The sequence below is a fragment of the Carex rostrata genome, chromosome 4 (assembly GCF_964058835.1).
Source record: "Carex rostrata chromosome 4, lpCarRost1.2, whole genome shotgun sequence".
In the NCBI taxonomy this organism is placed as follows: domain Eukaryota; kingdom Viridiplantae; phylum Streptophyta; class Magnoliopsida; order Poales; family Cyperaceae; genus Carex; species Carex rostrata.
In genome coordinates, this window is record NC_135921.1 from 10,474,249 (window position 1) to 10,495,281 (window position 21,033).

The following is a 21,033-nucleotide window of genomic DNA, read 5'->3' on the forward strand; positions in this document are numbered from 1 at the left end:
TTTAGAAAAAAAATGAGATCAAGACTTTAATTATCTTTAAGATATAGATAGAAGACCCAAAAAAGGCTATGCTACTATGCATAATGAAATGGTCCGTACGTACTATGCATCAATAATTTCATTTTCAAAATTCAAATAATCAATTTGAACCGTTCAACATCATCTTCATATGAAAATTTACTTGCATGCTAAATTTATATTTTTTTATTTTTTATTTTTTACTATTTTATATATAAAAAAGCACTATTTTTGACATATGATCCAAAATCTTTCGATCAAGTAATTGCCTGCAACGTTTTGATAACTCTTTACTAGATACATAATGGACAGATCCATTCAGCTACACAATGGAGTAGACGATAAAATCTGGCAGTACAACTTGTCAACTTCTATACCAGCATCACTGGCGCGCTTAACTGAAGTAATACTGATTTCTATTCCTTCTTCCAGCGCTGAATTCAAACTTAACCATAGATATTAACTGTAGTTTGGGCATAGTTACAAGTGTACTACAGTTAGATCTAGTTTAGCTCATTTCTTTGTCTATAAGTACCCTGTATTCTCCTCTTTACACATCAATGAAAAAAGCACACAAAAGCAATGTTAAAACATTCTTAATTAATCTTTACTTTGGTCATCATCCCCAATACAAAAGAGAACAACAAAAATGGAACTACCTCTCTACTTTTTAACTTCTCTTCTCCTACTATTCTTGCTCTCGCTTCGATTCCTCTGGAAACAAGCTACACATTCAAAATCTAATCTCCCTCCAGGTCCCCCGACCCTGCCTTTTATCGGAAGTTTGCACCACCTAGCAGGTAGATTGCCGCACCATGCCCTGCGCGATCTTGCCCAGTTGCATGGACCCATTATGCTCGTTCGTACTGGCGAGACTGACCTTGTCGTCCTCACTTCTCGTGAAGCTGCAAAAGAGGTAACTTTCTAGCTGATCAATCGTTTAATGCTAACATTTAGAAATTTAGTTAAAATTTAAAAGTACCTTTATGTTTTTTTTTGTTTTGTTTTGAATAATGGTTGGCTATCCGCCCAGAACTTTACATAGACCACTAAGTTACTCAATTAGAAGTTAGAACAGGAAGAATAACAAATATAAACCGCGGTCCCCAAGTAAACCCATGGGAACCCTTTAATGCCTCAGCCGCGCGCTCACACCCAGTATCATTAACTAGCTATTGAACCTAGCTAAATGACCCATTAGATGGGCTGTAGCAAGGTTCACTAGTACAAAAAACCCCTTCACTGACTGTTAAAATATCCCTACACCGACTGTTATAGCGACGTCAGTAAAACCAGCACCAGTGAAGATTACCTTTTACTGACTCTCTAAAAACAGTCAGTGTTGGGTTCAACACTGACTGTTTTAAAGCGTCAGTGTTGAGCACCAACACCGACTCTTTTGAAAAGCAGTCAATGTTGACACCAACACCGACTGTTTTTCTGTGTTGGCATGATTCTGTTTTGCTAGCCATATATTACCATTCAACATTTATTGACATTAAAAAATTAATATGCCACAATCACAAACAAAAGACACCAAACAAGTTAATTGCCATTAAAAATTATCAAATTACATGTTATCCAAATTACATGCCATATATTCACAAAACACACAAAAGACACCAATTTTTATCCAAGTTAATTGCCATCAAAAATCTATTTACTTGACTTAAATAAAAAATGCTTCTCTTTCTTGCAACCTATAACTAATATAAAGGATAGTGCCACCCGAGAAGAGATGACATTCAATTGACGAGGCCTATTCAACATAATCAACCTCACATTGCCGCTTCACCTAGCACAACCTACGGATAGCAATTAGTGAAAATTAGAATTTGTGCCACTAAATTTAATATCACAATGATAAAGTGTATGACAAGAGGGTAGTATGACAATATACCGTAGAAGTGTATTCACTCCATGCAAACTCACTCTGCAAATTATTCTCAAATTAATGCAAGCTCACCCATTAAGCAAAATTAAGAACATAAGCAATGTTGTTTTAGCAATTGAAACGAAACAGATTTAAAGTAGGAAGAGAAGATCGAGATTGATCAATGGAAAGAAAACCAACCCAAAACTACTTATATCCATAAATAGCTTCATCTGAATCCTGGAACAATTGTGTTTTCCCTAATAATGCTTGCATTTCATTCCAATTCTTTTATGCCCTGACCGAACAAAGCTTTCATGCATCCATGTCTGTCAGAGATGAAAACTTTCAAAAATAGAGGTTACAAAGTGCAATTACAAACCTGAAATCATGGCCCCACTTGGATATGCAATGTGCTTCATCAACAGCCAACAAACAAATCCCAGCCTCTAGCAAATTTGTCCAGAACCTATTAATTATTACACATGCTACAGTTTGTTAGAGATAAACACATATCAACTTATAATTCAAAAGCAAGCTTCTCCATGTACCATCAGTTAAACACTCCTAAACTTGATAAAGGGAAGAGAGGTGAAATAACTGAAAATAGGTTGTTTAGCCAACCAAACTAGCAAATTAACATATCTGCCAATAGCATTTAACATCTTATGAATTGTATTATCCTTTTCAGCCTATTTGCAAATAACACCCCTCTGCCAAAACAAGGTCTCAGCAGAGAGAAACGTAACTCAATTTGCCCCTAGTTCATAATATTAGCTCAAGAAGATCTCTCCATAACTTGCAAAAAATCATATAGCGTACCTCATACAAAGATCTTGGGAGTGCATGTCAAAGTTAATATTAGCTCTTCCCCTCTAATTCCGTGTCTTATAATTGACTTTTGTTTACAAAAATACACCCCTTTATTAGTGTTTACTGCAAAAGTTCGAGATGGACCAATACAACAAAAACATCTACTGAACTAAGAAGCAAAGCGTGCCTGATAACAGTATCCGCAGAAGATAGCACAAGTCACCAATAAAAAGAAGCGCACATCACTTGCTTGTAAAAATGCCCAAATCAACCCAGAAAAGCCGAGACAGAGACAGATGATTGCACCAATTTGGGTGGTACTTCTACTACTCAAGATCAATAAAAGCAAAGGAAGATAAAATATTCAGGAGTCTTGACATTTCTAAGCTATGTATACTTTGAGAATTATGAAGTACCTGCCAACAATGTTAACTACAGATTCTTTTTTGTTTTTATCAGCACCAGTATCGAAATCATAAACATCATTGCTACAATTTAAGCAGAAGAAGAAAATTAGTTGAATTTAGTAGTGAAATACAAAATATAGTGAATTTTCGATTATCTAGATTGAGGACCTTTTATGTATCTAAAACTTAGTTTTTGCATCACCATGAAGGCATGAACCATGGAAGTAATAAAACCTTTTTCCTTTTTACTTCTCTTTTTGATGTAACAAAATTTGTAGGAGTTCATTCAAACAGGAATGAATTTGATGCATTATAAATAAGGCACCTCAAATTGAGCCAAGTTATGATGAGGACTGATGAAACCAAGAGAATAAAATATCTTTTAGCAAAGAATAAGCTTGTTCTGAAATAAGCTGCAGCCGCACCAATCTGTAATTTACAGAGGAACCAGAATTAAATGTTAATTTGTAGTTTGAATATAATAATTGTATATAATAATCTCGAATTGTTTAATGCTGACTAGACCAAACTTAGTAAAAAAATGAAGAATGGAACTGGTATGATAAATTGGCCAGTCAGTATTAATGAGTAGCCTAATAGTAATACTTGGGAATTATTATAGATAAATTGGCCAGTCAGTACTAATGCCATACTCTTACTGTACCAGATCAGATCAGACTACAATATCACAGTCCAGTATTGCTAGTTAGCAATCCATTGCAGACATTATGTGGAGTAACGTACTAGTTCATACTACATATTAAATTTTAAGCACATTATCCATTTCCAATTGAATCTAAATATGTTTGAAAAGATATGAGATGTATAAATAAAAGAAATATTCCACTAAATTATAGGGATTGAAGAAAATAAACCTGGAATCTAAAATTGGAAAATCATAAATTGCTGCAACCTCCTGATAATCAATAATCTCTGCTTCAAACTCCCTCACTTGTTCAAGCAGCTTATTTACCCTATCCGCCTTATACTCTTCAGACTAACGAAGGGGGGTCACGGTGTCAGAATCACTCCATCCCTTTTCGTCCTCTTCCTCCTCTTCAGAGGCATCAGAATCGATGCTGTACTCGTCAGCGGAGGATTTACGAGAGCGTATTTGTTGGTTTTCTTATAGCCAATAACAAACTTGAAACGCAAAAACAAACATAGAGGATTTTGCGATGCTCAACACTTGCATCATTTTCTGGTTTTCTTATTATATAAGCAAATACAAAATCATAACTGCACCACTAACATTACAGCCCACATTTTCTAAAAATAAAACTAACCACATAGACTTTACTTAAATAACTGCTACCCTATTTTTAGCCACACACTGGACTAAAACTGACAGCCTAATTATGGACTCAAACAAAAACAAGTTTGCTAAAATTAAACAAATCAACTACTGGACATGACCCTCTAACAACAAGATTAACTCATCAATCTCCTCCTTAAGCTTGTTGTTCTCTACTGATGATCCGCACACCAATCCTTTCTCTCATCTCCACGAACTTCATCCTTGCTAATGACTTTGTCAGAATATCAGCATGCTGATCTTCTGTGCAAACATGTTGAATTTCAATCATTCCTGATTCAACACAATCTCTAATGTAGTGAAATCGGGTATCGATATGTTTGCTCCTCTCATGGTGAACTGAATTCTTGCTCAATGCAATTGCGGACTGATTATCGATCTTTAGAACCACTTTCTTAACCTCGGTCTTTAACAAATCTGCCAACAGTCGTCCCAGCCATACTCCTTGACACGCTGCTGCACAGGCAGCAATGTACTCCGCTTCACAGGAAGATAACGCAACCACTTTCTGTTTTTGTGAACACCAACTAATAGGATTTGACCCAAGGAAAAATATTAAACCTGAGGTGCTTTTCCTGTCATTAGTATCACCAGCTAGATCACTATCGGAGTAACCGATCAGCTCCAAGCTTCCTTCCTTCTTCTCATAAACGCAACTGAGGTTTAGAGTTCCTTTCACGTACCGCAATATGTGCTTCACTGCGGCCATGTGCTCCGTTGTGGGCTTCTCCATGTATCTACTCACCATGCCGACAGAGAATGCCAAATCTGGGCGCGTGTGCAGTAGGCATCTTAAACTGCCAACAATACTTCGGTACAGAGTTGTGTCTACAGGTGGACTTGTGCTTTTCTTGCTCAGTTTCAGACGAGGTTCCATCGGGATTTGCGAAGGGTTGCAATCTTTCATGCCGCATTTGTCTAACACCTTTGTTGCATATGCGGATTGGTTGAGTGTGATCTTCTTAGAACTCTGACAAACTTCAATTCCCAAATAGTAGCTGAGTAACCCAAGGTCGCTCATGCTAAACAATTTCTTCATCTGTGATTTGAACTTGTCTATGTCTTGAATACACTCTCCAGTGATGATTAAATCATCCACGTAGACTCCAACAATTAAATTCCCTTTACCTTGATTTCTCATGTACACGGCATGCTCTAAAGAACACCTCTCAAAACCGAGTGTCCTCAATGACTTGTCCAGTTTTGAGTTCCAGGCTCTAGGTGCTTGTCGCAAACCGTACAATGCTTTGTGCAGTTTTAACACCTTGTGCTCTTCTCCTTTTATTTCAAATCCCAGCGGTTGAATGACATACACTTCCTCTTCCAAATCACCGTTGAGGAAGGCTGACTTCACATCCATATGATGCACCTCCCATCCTTCATGTGCCGCAATAGAGATCAGCAAACGTACCATCTCTAGCCGAGCAACAGGGGCGAAAACTTCATCAAAGTCTATGCCTTGCCGTTGAACGTACCCATTTACCACTAATCTCGCCTTGTGCTTCACAATTCTGCCTTGAGTGTCCTTCTTTAGCTTGTAAACCCACTTTAGACCTATAGGTTTGTGGCTGTCGGGTAATGGAACGAGCTTCCAAGTTTCATTTTTCGAATAGAGGAAATTTCCTCCTCCATTGCTCTTCTCCACATTGGATCTGCCTTGGCTTCTTCAAAATTTGACGGCTCTTCTTCTCCTAGCAAACACAGTCCCGAATACTGCAACTCTATTGGGACTGTTGCATCATACAAGATTTTGATGTCACGCTTACCCCGTGGTCCTACTAATGAACTCTCATCAGATGTCGAGGGTTGTAGTGTTTCCATTGATACTGATTCTTCAACAGTTGCTGCTGGAGTATATGGTGAGTTTGAAACAGATGCTCTGGATCTCGTGTTCATCACTGGTGTAGCATACTGGTATCGGTTACCAGTTTGTAACTGTGTCTGCTGTGGGAAATCCATGCCATAATTGCTGATACCAATGCCAAAATCACTGACACCCTCTTTATCTTTCTGATTTGTCGTATCAGATGCGCCTGCTATGGTAAAATAGTGTGCTGTAAGACTGTTCCCTGCTGATCCTGTTTCTGTTTCTGGAAATTTGCTCCACTCCCACTTCTTCTCCTCTTCGAACACGACATCCCGTGTCACCACTAATCGTTTTGACTTTGGATCAAACATCCGATAGCCTTTTGTATTCGAATCATAACCAATAAACACCATTGGCTTGCTTCGGTCTGCAAGTTTTGAGAGGTGAGGTGTAACATCTTTTACATGTCCCACACATCCAAAGATGCGAAAGTGATCAACAGTTGGCTTGCGGTTGTAATATGCTTCATAGGGAGTTTTGCCGACGACGCTCTTTGTTGGTGCTCTATTTAAGAGATATACGGCAGTTGATACCGCTTCTCCCCAAAATTCGCCCGGGACTCCCATGTTTTTCAACAAGCTCCTTGCCATGCCGACCACCGTCTGATTTCTTCGTTCAACAACTCCGTTCTGCTGAGGAGAGTAAGGCGCCGTGAGATAACGCTTAATTCCCAACAGCTCACAGTAAGTCCTGAACTCATTTGAGGTGAATTCGCCGCCACGATCTGTGCAAAAAGCCTTCAGCTTGCTGTTTTTCTCCATTTCTGCTGATGCTTTAATCTTCTTGAATGCCTCAAATGCTTCGTCTTTGTTTCGGATTAGCACCTGCCACATGAATCTAGTACAATCATCAACCAACAACAGAAAATAGTGCTTGCCTCCGTGTGTAGCAGGAGTTATTGGCCCGCACAAATCTCCATGCCACAGTCCAAGGGGTGATTCTGCTCGGAATTTTTCCACTGCTGGAAATGGATTTCGGTGTTGCTTTCCAATCAAGCAACCATCGCAGATGCGGTCATCATGCTCGATTACGGGTAGTGCGTGCACCATCTGTTTCTGACTTAGAATCTTCAAGGCATGAAAGTTCACATGCCCGTATCTTGTATGCCATCGCCAAGCATTTTCTTTGCTTCTAGCCATGAGACATTCTGGTAGGGCCTGAGCAATGTGCAGCAGATATAAACGACTTCCTGACCTGCTCACTTTTGCTAGTAGCCTTCATGTCCTGTCCAGGATAGTTATCACTCCTTCAATTACAATCTTGCATCCATTCTCATCCAATTGACCAAGGCTTATTATGTTGCTCTTCAACTTCGGGATGTAGTAGACATTAGTAAGTACACGATGTTCACCTGTGAAGCATTCAAATAAAACCGAACCTCTTCCTTGTATTTCTACAGCCGAGCCATCTCCAAATTTGACCCTTTAATGATCGTGTCAATTTCAGCAAATTTTTCAATACAACCGGTCATGTGGTTACTTGCGCCGGTATCTAAATATCAAGCCTTATCTTGGGTGCTGTTAATCTTTGGCACCACCTTGTCTTCGTGCAGTAACACTTGCTCATTCTGTATTACGTGGCTGAGAACACAAGTTTCGGCCATCAACAGTGCCGGTTCATCTTCGGTTTGCATTGTAACAAGGTTTGCTCTTTCTCTTCGGTTTGGTTTGGGACACTCTTTTGCAAAGTGACCATATTCATTACAATTGAAACACTTAACCCTGGATTTGTCGAAGGCTTTCGATCTTCATTATTGCGTTCACCATTTCCTCGACCTCCACCATATCCACGCCCGCGGCCACGACCTCTCCCGTGACGTCCTCCTCTTTTGGTGCTGTTGAAACCTTCATCTTTCTTTCCCTTTGGGCATCTTGCCTCCCACTCGGCCTGGGTAAGGAGTAACTGTTCTCCACTGCCCTTTGAGTGCAGTCGCCCTTTAAGTCCTTCCTCGAAGGTTCTGAGACGGCCGATCGCCTCTGAAACCGGCATCTTCTCAATATCACCAAACTGCTCAATTGTTCCAATAATCTGGAGAAATCTATCTGGAACTGCGCTGAACAGTTTTTCAACAACTTCACTGTCGTCGAGCTTCGTGCCCAACGAGCGGATCTCACCCACCAGTGTGGTAAGCTTCATGGAAAATTCGTTTATTGTCTCTGAATCCTCCATGTGTAACTTGTTCAATTGCCGTTTCAGCACCTGTACGCGTGCCTTCTTGACGCGATCTTCACCAACCCGCATCTCCCTGAGTGCGTCCCAAGCCTCCTTTGCCGTCTGCTTCTCCGCGATTGCCATCATCACGTCATCTGGCACGGCTTGAGAAATGGCTACCATGGCGCCTTGATCTTTGTCATCGTCTGTGTCTCCACCTTCGATCACTGACCATACTCCAAGCGAACGCAAGATTATCTTCATCTTGACAGCCCATATGCCGTAGTTCGTTTCGCTTAACATTGGATATTGGATCGGGATTGAGGCTCCTCTTGCCGTCGGTTTGACGACTGCAAGTGTCTTAGATTGATCTCCTTCGTCACCAGCCATTGCTTTGACAACCCGGCTCTGATACCAAATGTTGGTTTTCTTATAGCCAATAACAAACTTGAAACGCAAAAACAAACACAGAGGATTTTGCGATGCTCAACACTTGCATCATTTTCTGGTTTTCTTATTATATAAGCAAATACAAAATCATAACTGCACCACTAACATTACAGCCCACGTTTTCTAAAAATAAAACTAACCACATAGACTTTACTTAAATAACTGCTACCCTATTTTTAGCCACACACTGGACTAAAACTGACAGCCTAATTACGGACTCAAACAAAAACAAGTTTGCTAAAATTAAACAAATCAACTACTGGACATGACCCTCTAACAACAAGATTAACTCATCAGTATTGGGGTAAGAGAAGAAGAGCAGAGAGAGTGCATGGCGGTAGGGAGGAACCGAGGAAGGATAGAGCAGTGAGCGCGCGAGGCTGGAGGCGGGGTACGGGTAGGGTTTGTGCTTCGCGAGAGAGAGACAGCAAGGCGGACAAACACTGAAAATTAAAAGCAAAACAGTCAGTAAATGAGCAACACTGACGGCTCCAACAAAAACAGTCGGTGTTGGTGTCAACACTGACTGTTTTTCAAAAAACAGTCGGTGTAGGTTGCTAATAAAAATTAGAACGAAACATAAATTTACTAGTGTACATGAATTAAATACCTTGTATATATTAGAACGAAACATAAATTTACTAACCTGATGATATATAAGGGATAAAAATTATGAAAATTAAGTAGCTAATAAAAAATAAATATAATTTGCTTAGTAATAAAAGAGATACATTTAAAATTGTGAGGCGATGGTATTTATTATCCTTCTCTCTTGAGTGGGGTATGTAAGATATGACATCACATATTAAAATAGTTATTATATTCTTATGGAATCAATTACAATTAGTTGCCAACACTGACTGTTTGTTCAAGCGTCAGTATTAGTATCAGATAATTTATTTTAATTAGAATGATTTTTTGTCACCTCCAAATATAATATTAAATATACTTAAACATTTTTTGTCACATCCTGAAAATTTTGAATTTTTACTATTTATGCTTAAACATTATTTTTATAATATTAAATATACTATATATACATCTCTGTTAAAAAAAAAAGGTTTCTTTTAAACGAAATTAATAAAATAATGATAACCGTAAAAATTTATATAATCAAATTTATTTCTATTTTTATTCATAAACTATTGGTATTTCCTTCCTAGCGGCTATTCGTGACAATTGTGAAAACCGTCTCATTTTTAATGTCTTGTTTTTTGGTTGATTTAATTCGATTATGGAGAATTATTGAAAGTTATTTTTTTATTGATATTATTGAAAATTATTTTTTTATTGACAGTTAATATTATATTCATTTGATATATTGAAAATTATTTTTTTATTGAAGAAAAATTAATTTTTAAATATATACTATATATCATTTAGACATGGCATCCTAAATTTACAATGAATTCTAAATTTAATTGATCATCTATAGAAGAAAAATTAAAAGTCATTATTTATTAAAATATGTATAATTTGACTTTTAAGTACGAACGATATTTTGCAATGACCATTGCATTTGTTTACATTTACTCAAGGACAGTTCTTGCTTACATCTAACAGTTATTATATATTTCAAACAAAAATGACAAGTCAATCGTTTAAAAATGTTATTCGATGTAAAGTTATTTTTTTTTATTAATTGAGCTAAATTTGGTACGTGTCATATTTATTCAATAAAAATGGACAAATTGAACTTTTTAATTGGAGCAATAATTTTTAAGATACCAATGAATTTTCATTCTCCACAAACATTTTTTTATTGACTCACCAAAATTATCACAAGCTAAAGAATGGTTATATCTCATTGCTAGCTAGAATTTTATTTTTAGAAAAAAATAGAGTCTGGTCTTCAAAACTCCATTATTTATTAAGATTTCACATCCAATATTTAAATTGATGACCTTTCACACAAAAATATGCTGTATTTTACACTAACTCAAAATTTGATTCTTACAGTATTGTTATTTAGATAGATAAACGATGAATCTCATACTTTAAACTGAATTCTTACACTAAATTATCAACACTGACGGTTTTTTAGAAAACAGTCAGTGTTGAGTACCAACACTGACTCTTTTAAAAAACAGTCTGTGTTGAACACCAACACTGACTGTTTTTCGAAAAACCGTCGGTGTTGATCACAAACACTGACTATTTTTAAAGCGTCAGTATTGAACTGCAACGCTGACTGTTATTTAATAAAAGAGTCAGTGTAATATGAGCAACACTAATGCTTTGCTTAAAACAGTCAGTGGTTAAGGGTCGGTGAAGGGTTTTTTTGTACTAGTGGTTCCAGGCTTCAGCACACCATGTACCTCATCAGGTATGTTGGCTATTCTTGCATACGGCCAGTGACACAATCACAGAGAGAAAAAACAAAAGACAGATATTTGCGATGCTTAAAAAAAAACTACCTGCATCATTTTCTGGTTTTTCTTATATATACAAATCATAACTGCTATAAGAAAGGTTACATCCACTAAATAAAAACTGGAATCTAAATAACTGCTCACTAAGAATAACCTCTACTCTATTCTTAGCCATCCGTTAGGATTACTCTTGACAGTACACTTTATCTAAAAACAGAAAACTTAAACTTCTGCTAGAATTAAAACAAAACGTAAACAAAACAAACTGAAACATAACAACAAGATTAATTCTATCATTCTCCTCCTTAAGCTTGTTGTTCTTTATTGATGTCCAGTACACCAATCTTTCCTCTCATCTCCTGAAACTTTATCCTTCCCAGTGACTTCGTTAGGATATCGGCACGCTGGTCTTCGGTACGAACATGCTGAACTTCAATCAATCCCGATTCCACACAATCTCTTATGTAATGAAACCGAGTGTCAATATGTTTACTCCTCTCATGATGAACTGAATTCTTGCTTAAGGCAATTGCGGACTGATTATCGATCTTTAGAACCACTTTCTTAACCTCGGTCTTAAGCAAATCAGCTAACAATCGTCCCAACCATACTCCTTGACACGCTGCTGCACATGCAGCGATGTACTCTGCTTCACATGAAGACAGTGCAACCACTTTCTGTTTCTGTGAACACCAACTGATAGGATTTGACCCAAAGAAAAACATCGAACCTGAGGTGCTTTTTCTGTCATTAACATCACCTGCTAAATCGCTATCAGAATATCCAATCAGTTCCGGATTTTCTTCTTTCTTCTCATACACACAACCGAAATTCAATGTTCCCTTCACATACCTTAGTATGTGCTTTACTGCTGCCATGTGTTCCAGCGTGGGTTTCTCCATAAATCGGCTTACCATTCCAACGGCAAATGCCAAGTCTGGACGTGTGTGCAGTAAGTATCTCATACTGCCAACAATACTTCGATACAAGGTTACATCTACAGGAGGTTCAATGCTGTCCTTGTTCAATTTCAGACGGGGCTCCATAGGAATCTGTGTTGGGTTACAGTCCTTCATCCCACATTTCTCCAGTACCTTCTTTGCAAAACCCGATTGCTTTAAGGTGATTCTTGTTGGAGTCTGACACACTTCAATCCCCAAGTAATAGCTAAGTAATCCAAGATCACTCATGCTAAATACACCTTTCATCTGAGATTTGAATTTGTCAACACCTCGAATACTCTCTCCGGTGATGATCAAATCATCTACGTATACTCCAACAATTAAATTACCTTCCTTTCTCGTGTACACAGCATGTTCTAATAGACATCTCTCAAAACCCAGTGCCTTCAAAGACTTATCCAACTTGGAGTTCCATGCTCTAGGTGCTTGTCGCAAACCGTACAAAGCTTTATACAGTTTCAGCACCTTATGCTCTTCTCCTTTTATCTCAAAACCCGGTGGCTGCAGAACATACACATCCTCCTCCAATTCACCGTTAAGGAAAGCGGATTTTACATCCATGTGATGCACTTGCCACCCCTTTTGTGCAGCGATTGAAATCAATAACCGTACAGTTTCCAATCGAGCAACAGGAGCAAAAACTTCGTCAAAATCTATCCCGTGCTTTTGAACATACCCCTTTGCTACTAACCTTGCCTTGTGTTTGATTATTCTCCCTTGAGTATCTTTCTTCAATTTAAACACCCACTTCAAACCAATTGGCTTATGTTTTTCTGGTAAATCAACTAACCTCCATGTTGCATTCTCCCGTATGCTGGAAATTTCTTCTTCCATAGCCTTTCTCCATGCTAAATCTGTTCTTGCTTCTTCATAATTCGCAGGCTCCTCCTCTCCTAGCAAACATAGCCCCGTATAGTAAAGGCTTTTGATATCTCGTGTTCCTCTTGGCCCTATTTCCAAATCCTCTGGATGGTTCAATTCGGATGCCCTCTGCTCAACAGGAAACGACACTGGAGTTTGTGCATTTCCAGAGTCGAATCCATCTGCTCTGTTGCTACCAGTAGGTGTATCCTCAGGCTGGTCAGATTGATTGAACTCTTGCTGTGGAGACGCCATATTAGGATGCAGCATTTCTTCCTCAATTCGTTGATGGGCAGCAGCACTTGAATCTGCAACAGGAAAAATCAGAACAGTAAAGATATCCTTTGCTGGTCTAGATTCTGTAACCGATGAATCAGTCCAGTCCCACTTCTTTTCTTCATCAAACACGGCATCACGAGTCACTACCACCCTCTTTGTCTTTGGATCAAACATCCGATAACCCTTGGTATTCAAATCATACCCAATAAACACCATAGGTTTGCTTCGATCTTCTAGTTTCGGAAGGTGAGGTGTGACATTCTTCACGTGAGCAATACATCCGAAAACCCGCAGATGTCCTACTCTTGGTTTTCGATTGTAATAAGCTTCATAGGGAGTTTTATCTACTAGACTCTTGGTTGGTGCTCTGTTCAGCAAGTAAATTGCCGTTGACACCGCTTCTCCCCAAAATTCGCCGGGAACACTTTTACTTTTCAGCAAACTTCTTGCCATGCCAACCACTGTCTGATTTCTCCGTTCCACAACACCATTTTGCTGCGGAGAATAAGGTGTAGTAAGGTAGTGTTTAATACCATTTAATTCACAAAAGCTCTTGAATTCATTTGATGTGAATTCACCACCACGATCACTTCGAAAGCCTTTCAACTTACACCCCTTCTCCATTTCGGCTGCAGCTTTGATCCTTTTAAAACTTTCGAACGCCTCGGCTTTGCTTGAGATCAGAACCTGCCACATAAACCTTGTGCAATCATCGACAATTAGCATAAAATAACGCTTTCCTCCATTCGTAGTCGGTGTGATTGGCCCGCACAAATCTACATGCCATAACTGAAGAGGGTACTCGGCTCTGAAATTTGATTCAGCAGGGAATGGTTTTCGTTGTTGTTTTCCAATCAAACATCCATCACAAATGCGATCTTCATGATCTATCAAGGGCATGCCATGCACCATCCCATTCTTACCCATGATTTTTAAAGCATGAAAATTCACATGACCATACCTTGCGTGCCAGAGCCAAGCTCCTTCTTTGCTTCTCGCCAGGAGGCATTCTGGATGGGTTGGAGAAGTACGCAAAAGGTATAACCGATTCCCAGATCTGGTCACTTTGACTAGCACCTTCTGTGTTCTGTCCAGGATAGACAGTACTCCTCTTTCAATCACTATCTTACATCCATTCTCATCTAACTGCCCAAGACTAATTATGTTACTTTTTAACCTTGGAATATAGTAAACGTTAGTGAGTAATCTGTGTTCACCAGTGAAGCATTCAAAGAGTATCGAACCCCTTCCTTGTATCTCTACTGTTGAACCATCTCCAAACTTCACAGAGCCTCTGACTGTAGTATCAATCTCTGCAAATCTTTCAATGCAGCCGGTCATATGATTGCTTGCGCCACTGTCCAAATACCAGGTTGTGTCCAGGTTGCTGACAGCCTTTAGCGCTATTTCATCTTCTTTTAGCACCTTTCCTTCCTTCGGTATTGTGTGGATAAGTTCACAGGTTTCAGTCAACAACAGTGCTGGTTCGTCATCATTATTCTTTACAATCAAATTAGCCTTTTCTCTTCTATTTGGTTTGGGACATTCTTTAGCGAAATGACCATAATCATTGCAATTGTAACATTTCACCTTAGCAATATCAAACTTTCGTGGTTTTCGATCATCTCCCGTGTGATCAAAGCCTCCTCGGCCTGCACCTTGACCACGTCCACGGCCCCGACCCCTTCCATGTCGGCCTCCTCTTTTGGTACTGCCCGAACCTTCTTCTCTTCTACCTTTTGAGAACTTAGCCTCCCATTCGGCTTGACTAAGAAGCAACTGCTCCCCTGTGCCCTTTGTATGATGCCGCCCCTTTAGCCCTTCTTCATATGTTCTCAATCTACCAATTGCTTCAGAGACTGACATCGTGTCTAAATCTCCAAATTGCTCAATTGTTCCGATGATCTGAAGGAACCGATCTGGAACCGAACTGAATAACTTCTCTACCACTTCAGTATCTTCTAGTTTTGTGCCAAGGGATCGGATCTCACCAACTAATCCAATCAACTTCATCGAATACTCATTCACAGTTTCCGATTCTTGCATATGCAATTTGTTTAGTTGCCGTTTCAGGACTTGTACACGTGCCTTCTTGACACGATCCTCGCCTATACGCATCTCCTTGAGAGCGTCCCAGGCCTCCTTGGCCGACTGTTTCTCTGCGATTGCCATCATCACGTCGTCCGGCACTGCCTGAGATATTGCAACCATCGCTCCTTGATCCTTGTCCTCATCTTTGACCCCTCCTTCTATCACAGACCAAACTCCCAGCGAACGTAGGACTATCTTCATCTTGATAGCCCATATGCCGTAATTAATCTCGCTTAACATGGGATATTGGATCGGTATAGAGACACTTTTGGCCATGGGAACTGCAAGTGTCTTTGATTGATCTCCTTCATCACCGGCCATTGCTTTGACAACCTTGGCTCTGATACCAAATGTTGGCTATTCTTGCATACGGCCAGTGACACAATCACAGAGAGAAAAAACAAAAGACAGATATTTGCGATGCTTAAAAAAAAACTACCTGCATCATTTTCTGGTTTTTCTTATATATACAAATCATAACTGCTATAAGAAAGGTTACATCCACTAAATAAAAACTGGAATCTAAATAACTGCTCACTAAGAATAACCTCTACTCTATTCTTAGCCATCCGTTAGGATTACTCTTGACAGTACACTTTATCTAAAAACAGAAAACTTAAACTTCTGCTAGAATTAAAACAAAACGTAAACAAAACAAACTGAAACATAACAACAAGATTAATTCTATCAAGGTACATGACGCTGTTATTTTGCATATAAGTTCTTCCAGGACTTCCCTGTCCAAAATCCAATTCATGTTTATATCCACTGAAGCACCTGTCATCAGCTAAGGAGGGTTGAGCCTTCCATTTTTATGGGGAAAAAAGATCCGATCCCCTATCTACACAAGTAATTAAGCTGCCTTAGGGAATTTGATCTCTCTGGCATTTTCGGCTTTAGCAAGTCCTGCGATTTGTTCAATGTATCGACAGTAGAGTTAATTGGGGCCTCTGCTGTTGCTCTTGGTAAATTTGTGGCTTTAAAAGGTACAATGTAAATACTAAATAGGGGCTTGGATATGCAGGACATAAGAGTTGAAAAGTTAAATGATGTGAAGGTTTTCCAACTAATTAGTATAACATCTTGTTGGATTTAAATATGAGGAAATAACATTTTCGAATAATGTAGTATATAATCAATGTATCTTAATCTTCTACATACAGAATGAATCGATACGGGCATACGGCTCGAGAACGGGCCAAATCAGACCCATAACAGACCAGAATCTCTCTTATAACATGTAATTTGAATTATACATATTTTGAGGATAAACATCTAATAATTAATCTGTCTTTAAATTCGACCGAACTTCATTGTCAACAACAAAAAAAAATAAAAATATCAATCGAACTTGGGAAAATTGTTCCAGGATCTATGGAATGCCTTCCATTTGCTTCTGTATTTGTATAAACCCAAGTAGATATGCAAGGTATATATAAGGTCTAAGAAGGTTTTTTGAGTAAAGATTGGAAGTCAAGCCACCTAACTATTTAATGCCCTTGTTATTATAACAAAGGATTTTTTCCATCTGAATTTCGAACCCATTATCTCTCACATAGAGATCATGTGTCTTTGTCACTAGACCTAAGTCTAGTTCTCAAGGTCTAAGAAGGTTAATATATATATAGTGAACAAAATAACACGATTGCTGCTAATTACAAATTTTTATTTCTTTATATTCATATATGATTTACAACAGTTTGTGGTCAAAATCAATTATACCTTTTAACATTGATGCATACACACTGCACAGGTGATGCATACACAGGATGCAAACTTTGCAAACCGTCCTCCAAATAGTGCAGTAAAGGTTTTCATGTATGGTACCGCGGATATTGTCTTCTCAAACGGCCCCTACTGGCGCGAGCTGCGTCGAATTTGCACCAGTGAGCTCTTAACTTCAAAACGGGTCAAATCTTTCTTCTCTATCCGGCAAGAAGAGATTAATTCCCTATTGAAGAGCTTCACATTAGTTGCTGGTAAATCACCAGTCAATTTGAGTGCAAGGGCATATGAGCTTTCGAACAATATTATTATTTGTACAGCATTTGGTGGAAAGTGTAAAATGAGAGGAACTTTTTTAGAAATATTAAGGGAGATGCCGGAGGTTTTGTCTGGGTTCCAACTATCTGATCTCTTCCCATCATTGAGTTGGTTGGATGTGAAAATGAGAAGAAGAGTTGCGACACTTCATAGGTAACACTACACCATTTACAAGTTCGGACAATACACATAATTTGATTGCATTAAATCATTTTGCAATGTTCAATTATTTGGTTGCAAGTCGTTCGTTTATTGTAACTATATGGGCGGTTGCTATTATGCATTTAACAGGTAACACAACCAAAATATGGTAGTAATAATATCGTGTATCGCAGTGAAATTCATAGTCACAACTTATTAATTAAATACAACCAAAGTTTAGTTACTAGAAATGCATAATAATAATATTGCAACCAAATAAAAATTTATTTTAACACATTTAACGCAACCAAGCTACAATAGCAATAAACTTTCCAATCATGAATTCCTGGTTTTGTTCTTATCCTTTACTGTTTGAATGAGAGCCATATGTTATTATTATTAATACATGTAGCAAAATGGATTTGGTACTGGAGGAGATTTTACAGGAGCATTTGAAGAATCAACAACAACAAAAGAAAAGAGAAGAGCAGAAGATTGAGTATGATTTCGTGGATGTCCTTATCAATGTAAAGGAACGTGGTGATTTGGAAGTGCCTATCACGATCGATAATATAAAAGCTATTATCTTGGTATGTGCCTGATTAACTTTTAGTTTATATTAACTTGTGTAATAAATATAGAAAGGAATAAAAAGCCCCAATAACTCCCAAGAAAAGAAATTAAAGAAATGGCGCATTATAAAAGTTTATTCTCTTTTCCACGTATAACTATTCTCTCATTATGCCGAACAACCCCAACTAAATAAATATTTTAATGTACTAGCTAGAGTGTATGTAGGAGGTGGAAAGAAGTAGTAATTGAATGTTCTCTCTGATGAGGTACTCTTTATTCAGGATGTATTTCTTGCGGGAACTGAATCAGCAGGGACAACAATTACATGGGCCATGGCAGAACTAATGAAGCATCCTGAGGTAATGGCTAAGGCACAAGCAGAGATAAGGCAAGCTGCAAGTGATAATACTAATTTTGATGAGAATACCTCCAGTTATCTACAATTAGTCATCAAAGAAACCCTGAGAATGCACCCACCCGCGCCTCTTGTAGTGCCACGACTATGCAAGGAGAGTTGCCAGCTGCTCGGTTACACAATTCCCTCTGGGGCCCGCATAGCCATCAATGCATGGGCTCTGGGAAGAAACCCCGACTACTGGAACGATCCAGATGAATTCAAACCGGAGAGGTTTGAAACGCATGCTATTGATTTTAAAGGGATGAATTTTGAATTTTTGCCGTTTGGTGCTGGGAGGAGGATTTGTCCGGGACTTAAATTCGGTGTGACTGTGCTGGAGGAGGCTCTGGCAAGTCTGTTGCTGCACTTTGATTGGAAACTACCTGATGGGATGAAACCGGAGCATGTTGACATGACAGAGAACTTTGGACTAGCAGTTTCCAAAAAAGAGCCACTGTATTTGGTACCAACGTTGCGTGTTCCATTGCCTGATGTTTAGATTAATATATCCAATCTATTAATATTATCAATATATATTACCTTCTAAGTTTGCATTATCAAATAAATTACTATCCAATCAATTATGATTGTCTTTTGTGTAATAAAGAAGCTTATTTAAAAAGTTGAACTATTATGATTATGAATTGTGAATTTGTGATTATGATTATTACCTTCTAAGATGAGCCATATATCTTTGAGGAGAAGAGTTGAGGCGAAAAAAAAATTCACTAATTATATATTCAAAACACAATGAACCGATGCCAATACTTAATTATCAAGGGGATAGAGTTAGCTGTCAGCTTTTACCAGCTGTCTATTTCCAGAAAAATTAGTGAGAACAAATGAAACCAAAATTATTTTCTCTATTGAAACAGATTTTCATTTATTATTTCACTACATTTTTTTTTTAAAACTTCAGATAGTTCCAAATGTGACCTTACAATAAATATGTCAAATGTGAACATGGCGGGAGAAAGTACGGGTTAAAATGTTCTATTTTTTGTGTTCTAATTATGCTCTAACATTTTTATTTTCGTTCTCAAAATTTAAACAGTCGACTGAATCGCTTGACATGATTTTCATATTAAAGTATGATTGGATACCAAATTTTATATTTTATGGAAATTGTTTATTAATTTTTTTTTATATGTACAAATTAGAAGATTTTAGACAATTCAAAAACATTAATTTTGTACCTATATATAAAAAAAGTAATAAAGTTCCAAAATATAAAATTTGGTTTCCAAGCACATTTAAATAGGGGATTTCTATTTTCTGCTCAACTATTGCAAAATTGAGGGTCGAGAGAAACTTTTTTCTCTAAATACCTATTTTACCCTTCAACACTTTCTCTCTCTTATATTTGCCTCATTAATGCAAAAAGTTAATAAAGGATTGTTACTAAATACAGTTACTAGAATATAAAGAGTACAATTCAGGAAGTTTTCTAAGGAAGCACCCACCAGTAATAAATTGTATTAAAAATAGAAAAAAATATTTATATAACACCGAAGTTAGGTAGACTGAAATATATATACATAATTATAGAGGTTGGTTACCCTACTTACATAAGCATATGAGGGTATATGCTTATAAGTTATTTTTTCATTTTTAAAATCCAAAAAGTCAATCTGAACCGTTAGATGTGATCTCCATATTGAAATGTGCTTGGAGACCAAATTTTACATTTTTTTTAATTTTTTTACTATTTATTAAGCCACTTTGAAAATCGCTAATCCAACGGTGGCTTAACAAAACAATAAAATCAAAAGCCACCATGCATCTACATTAAATAACTTATAAGCATATAGCTATTAACTTATAAGCATATAGCTATAGCTATTAACTTAGGCTTTCACTATTTTTCGAGAAAGAAATTATGTACAAATATCTATCATAACTTATGCTTTGATTATTCTTCTAGACAGAAATTATGTAGAAAAAGATATGTTGAAATTATGTAGAAATATGTAGAAATATCTATCATAACTTAAGCTTTGATTATTCTTCGAGACAAAAATTATGTAGAAAAAGATATGCAGAAAAACTACTGTTTGAGACATAAATTATGTAGAAATATCTACATAATTTATGCTTTCACTATTTTTCGAGAAAGAAATTATGTAGAAATACCTATCATATAACTTATCCTTTGATTATTCTTCGAGACATAAATTATGTAGAAAAAGATATGTAAAAAAACACAACAAATATATGTAGAAATATCTTTCATAACTTATGCTTTGATTATTCTTCCTACGACTCAATCCATGACCTAAACATATAGAATTTCGATCCAACATCACAATCAATGACCTAAACATATAGAATTTAGAATAATATATTAGAGATACAATAATAAAAAATAATAGAATAATTAATGAGGTAGGTGGAAAATTACTAAGATGTATAGAAATGTT

General features: G+C 37.5%; 2 protein-coding genes across 2 annotated transcripts; one reads left to right on the top strand and one right to left on the bottom strand.

Moving 5' to 3' along the window:
• The first annotated feature begins 561 nt into the window (after positions 1 to 561).
• LOC144553295 (desmethyl-deoxy-podophyllotoxin synthase-like) lies at positions 562 to 19,211 on the top strand. Its single transcript, XM_078301398.1, has 4 exons — positions 562 to 934; positions 17,213 to 17,655; positions 18,056 to 18,233; positions 18,498 to 19,211. Exons 1-4 carry the CDS (start codon positions 668 to 670, stop codon positions 19,110 to 19,112), a joined length of 1,503 nt encoding a protein of 500 aa, XP_078157524.1. The 5' UTR covers positions 562 to 667; the 3' UTR covers positions 19,113 to 19,211.
• LOC144553296 (uncharacterized) lies at positions 7,877 to 9,187 on the bottom strand. Its single transcript, XM_078301399.1, has one exon. It carries the CDS (start codon positions 8,832 to 8,834, stop codon positions 7,896 to 7,898), a length of 939 nt encoding a protein of 312 aa, XP_078157525.1. The 5' UTR covers positions 8,835 to 9,187; the 3' UTR covers positions 7,877 to 7,895.
• Positions 19,212 to 21,033: the final 1,822 nt, after the last annotated feature.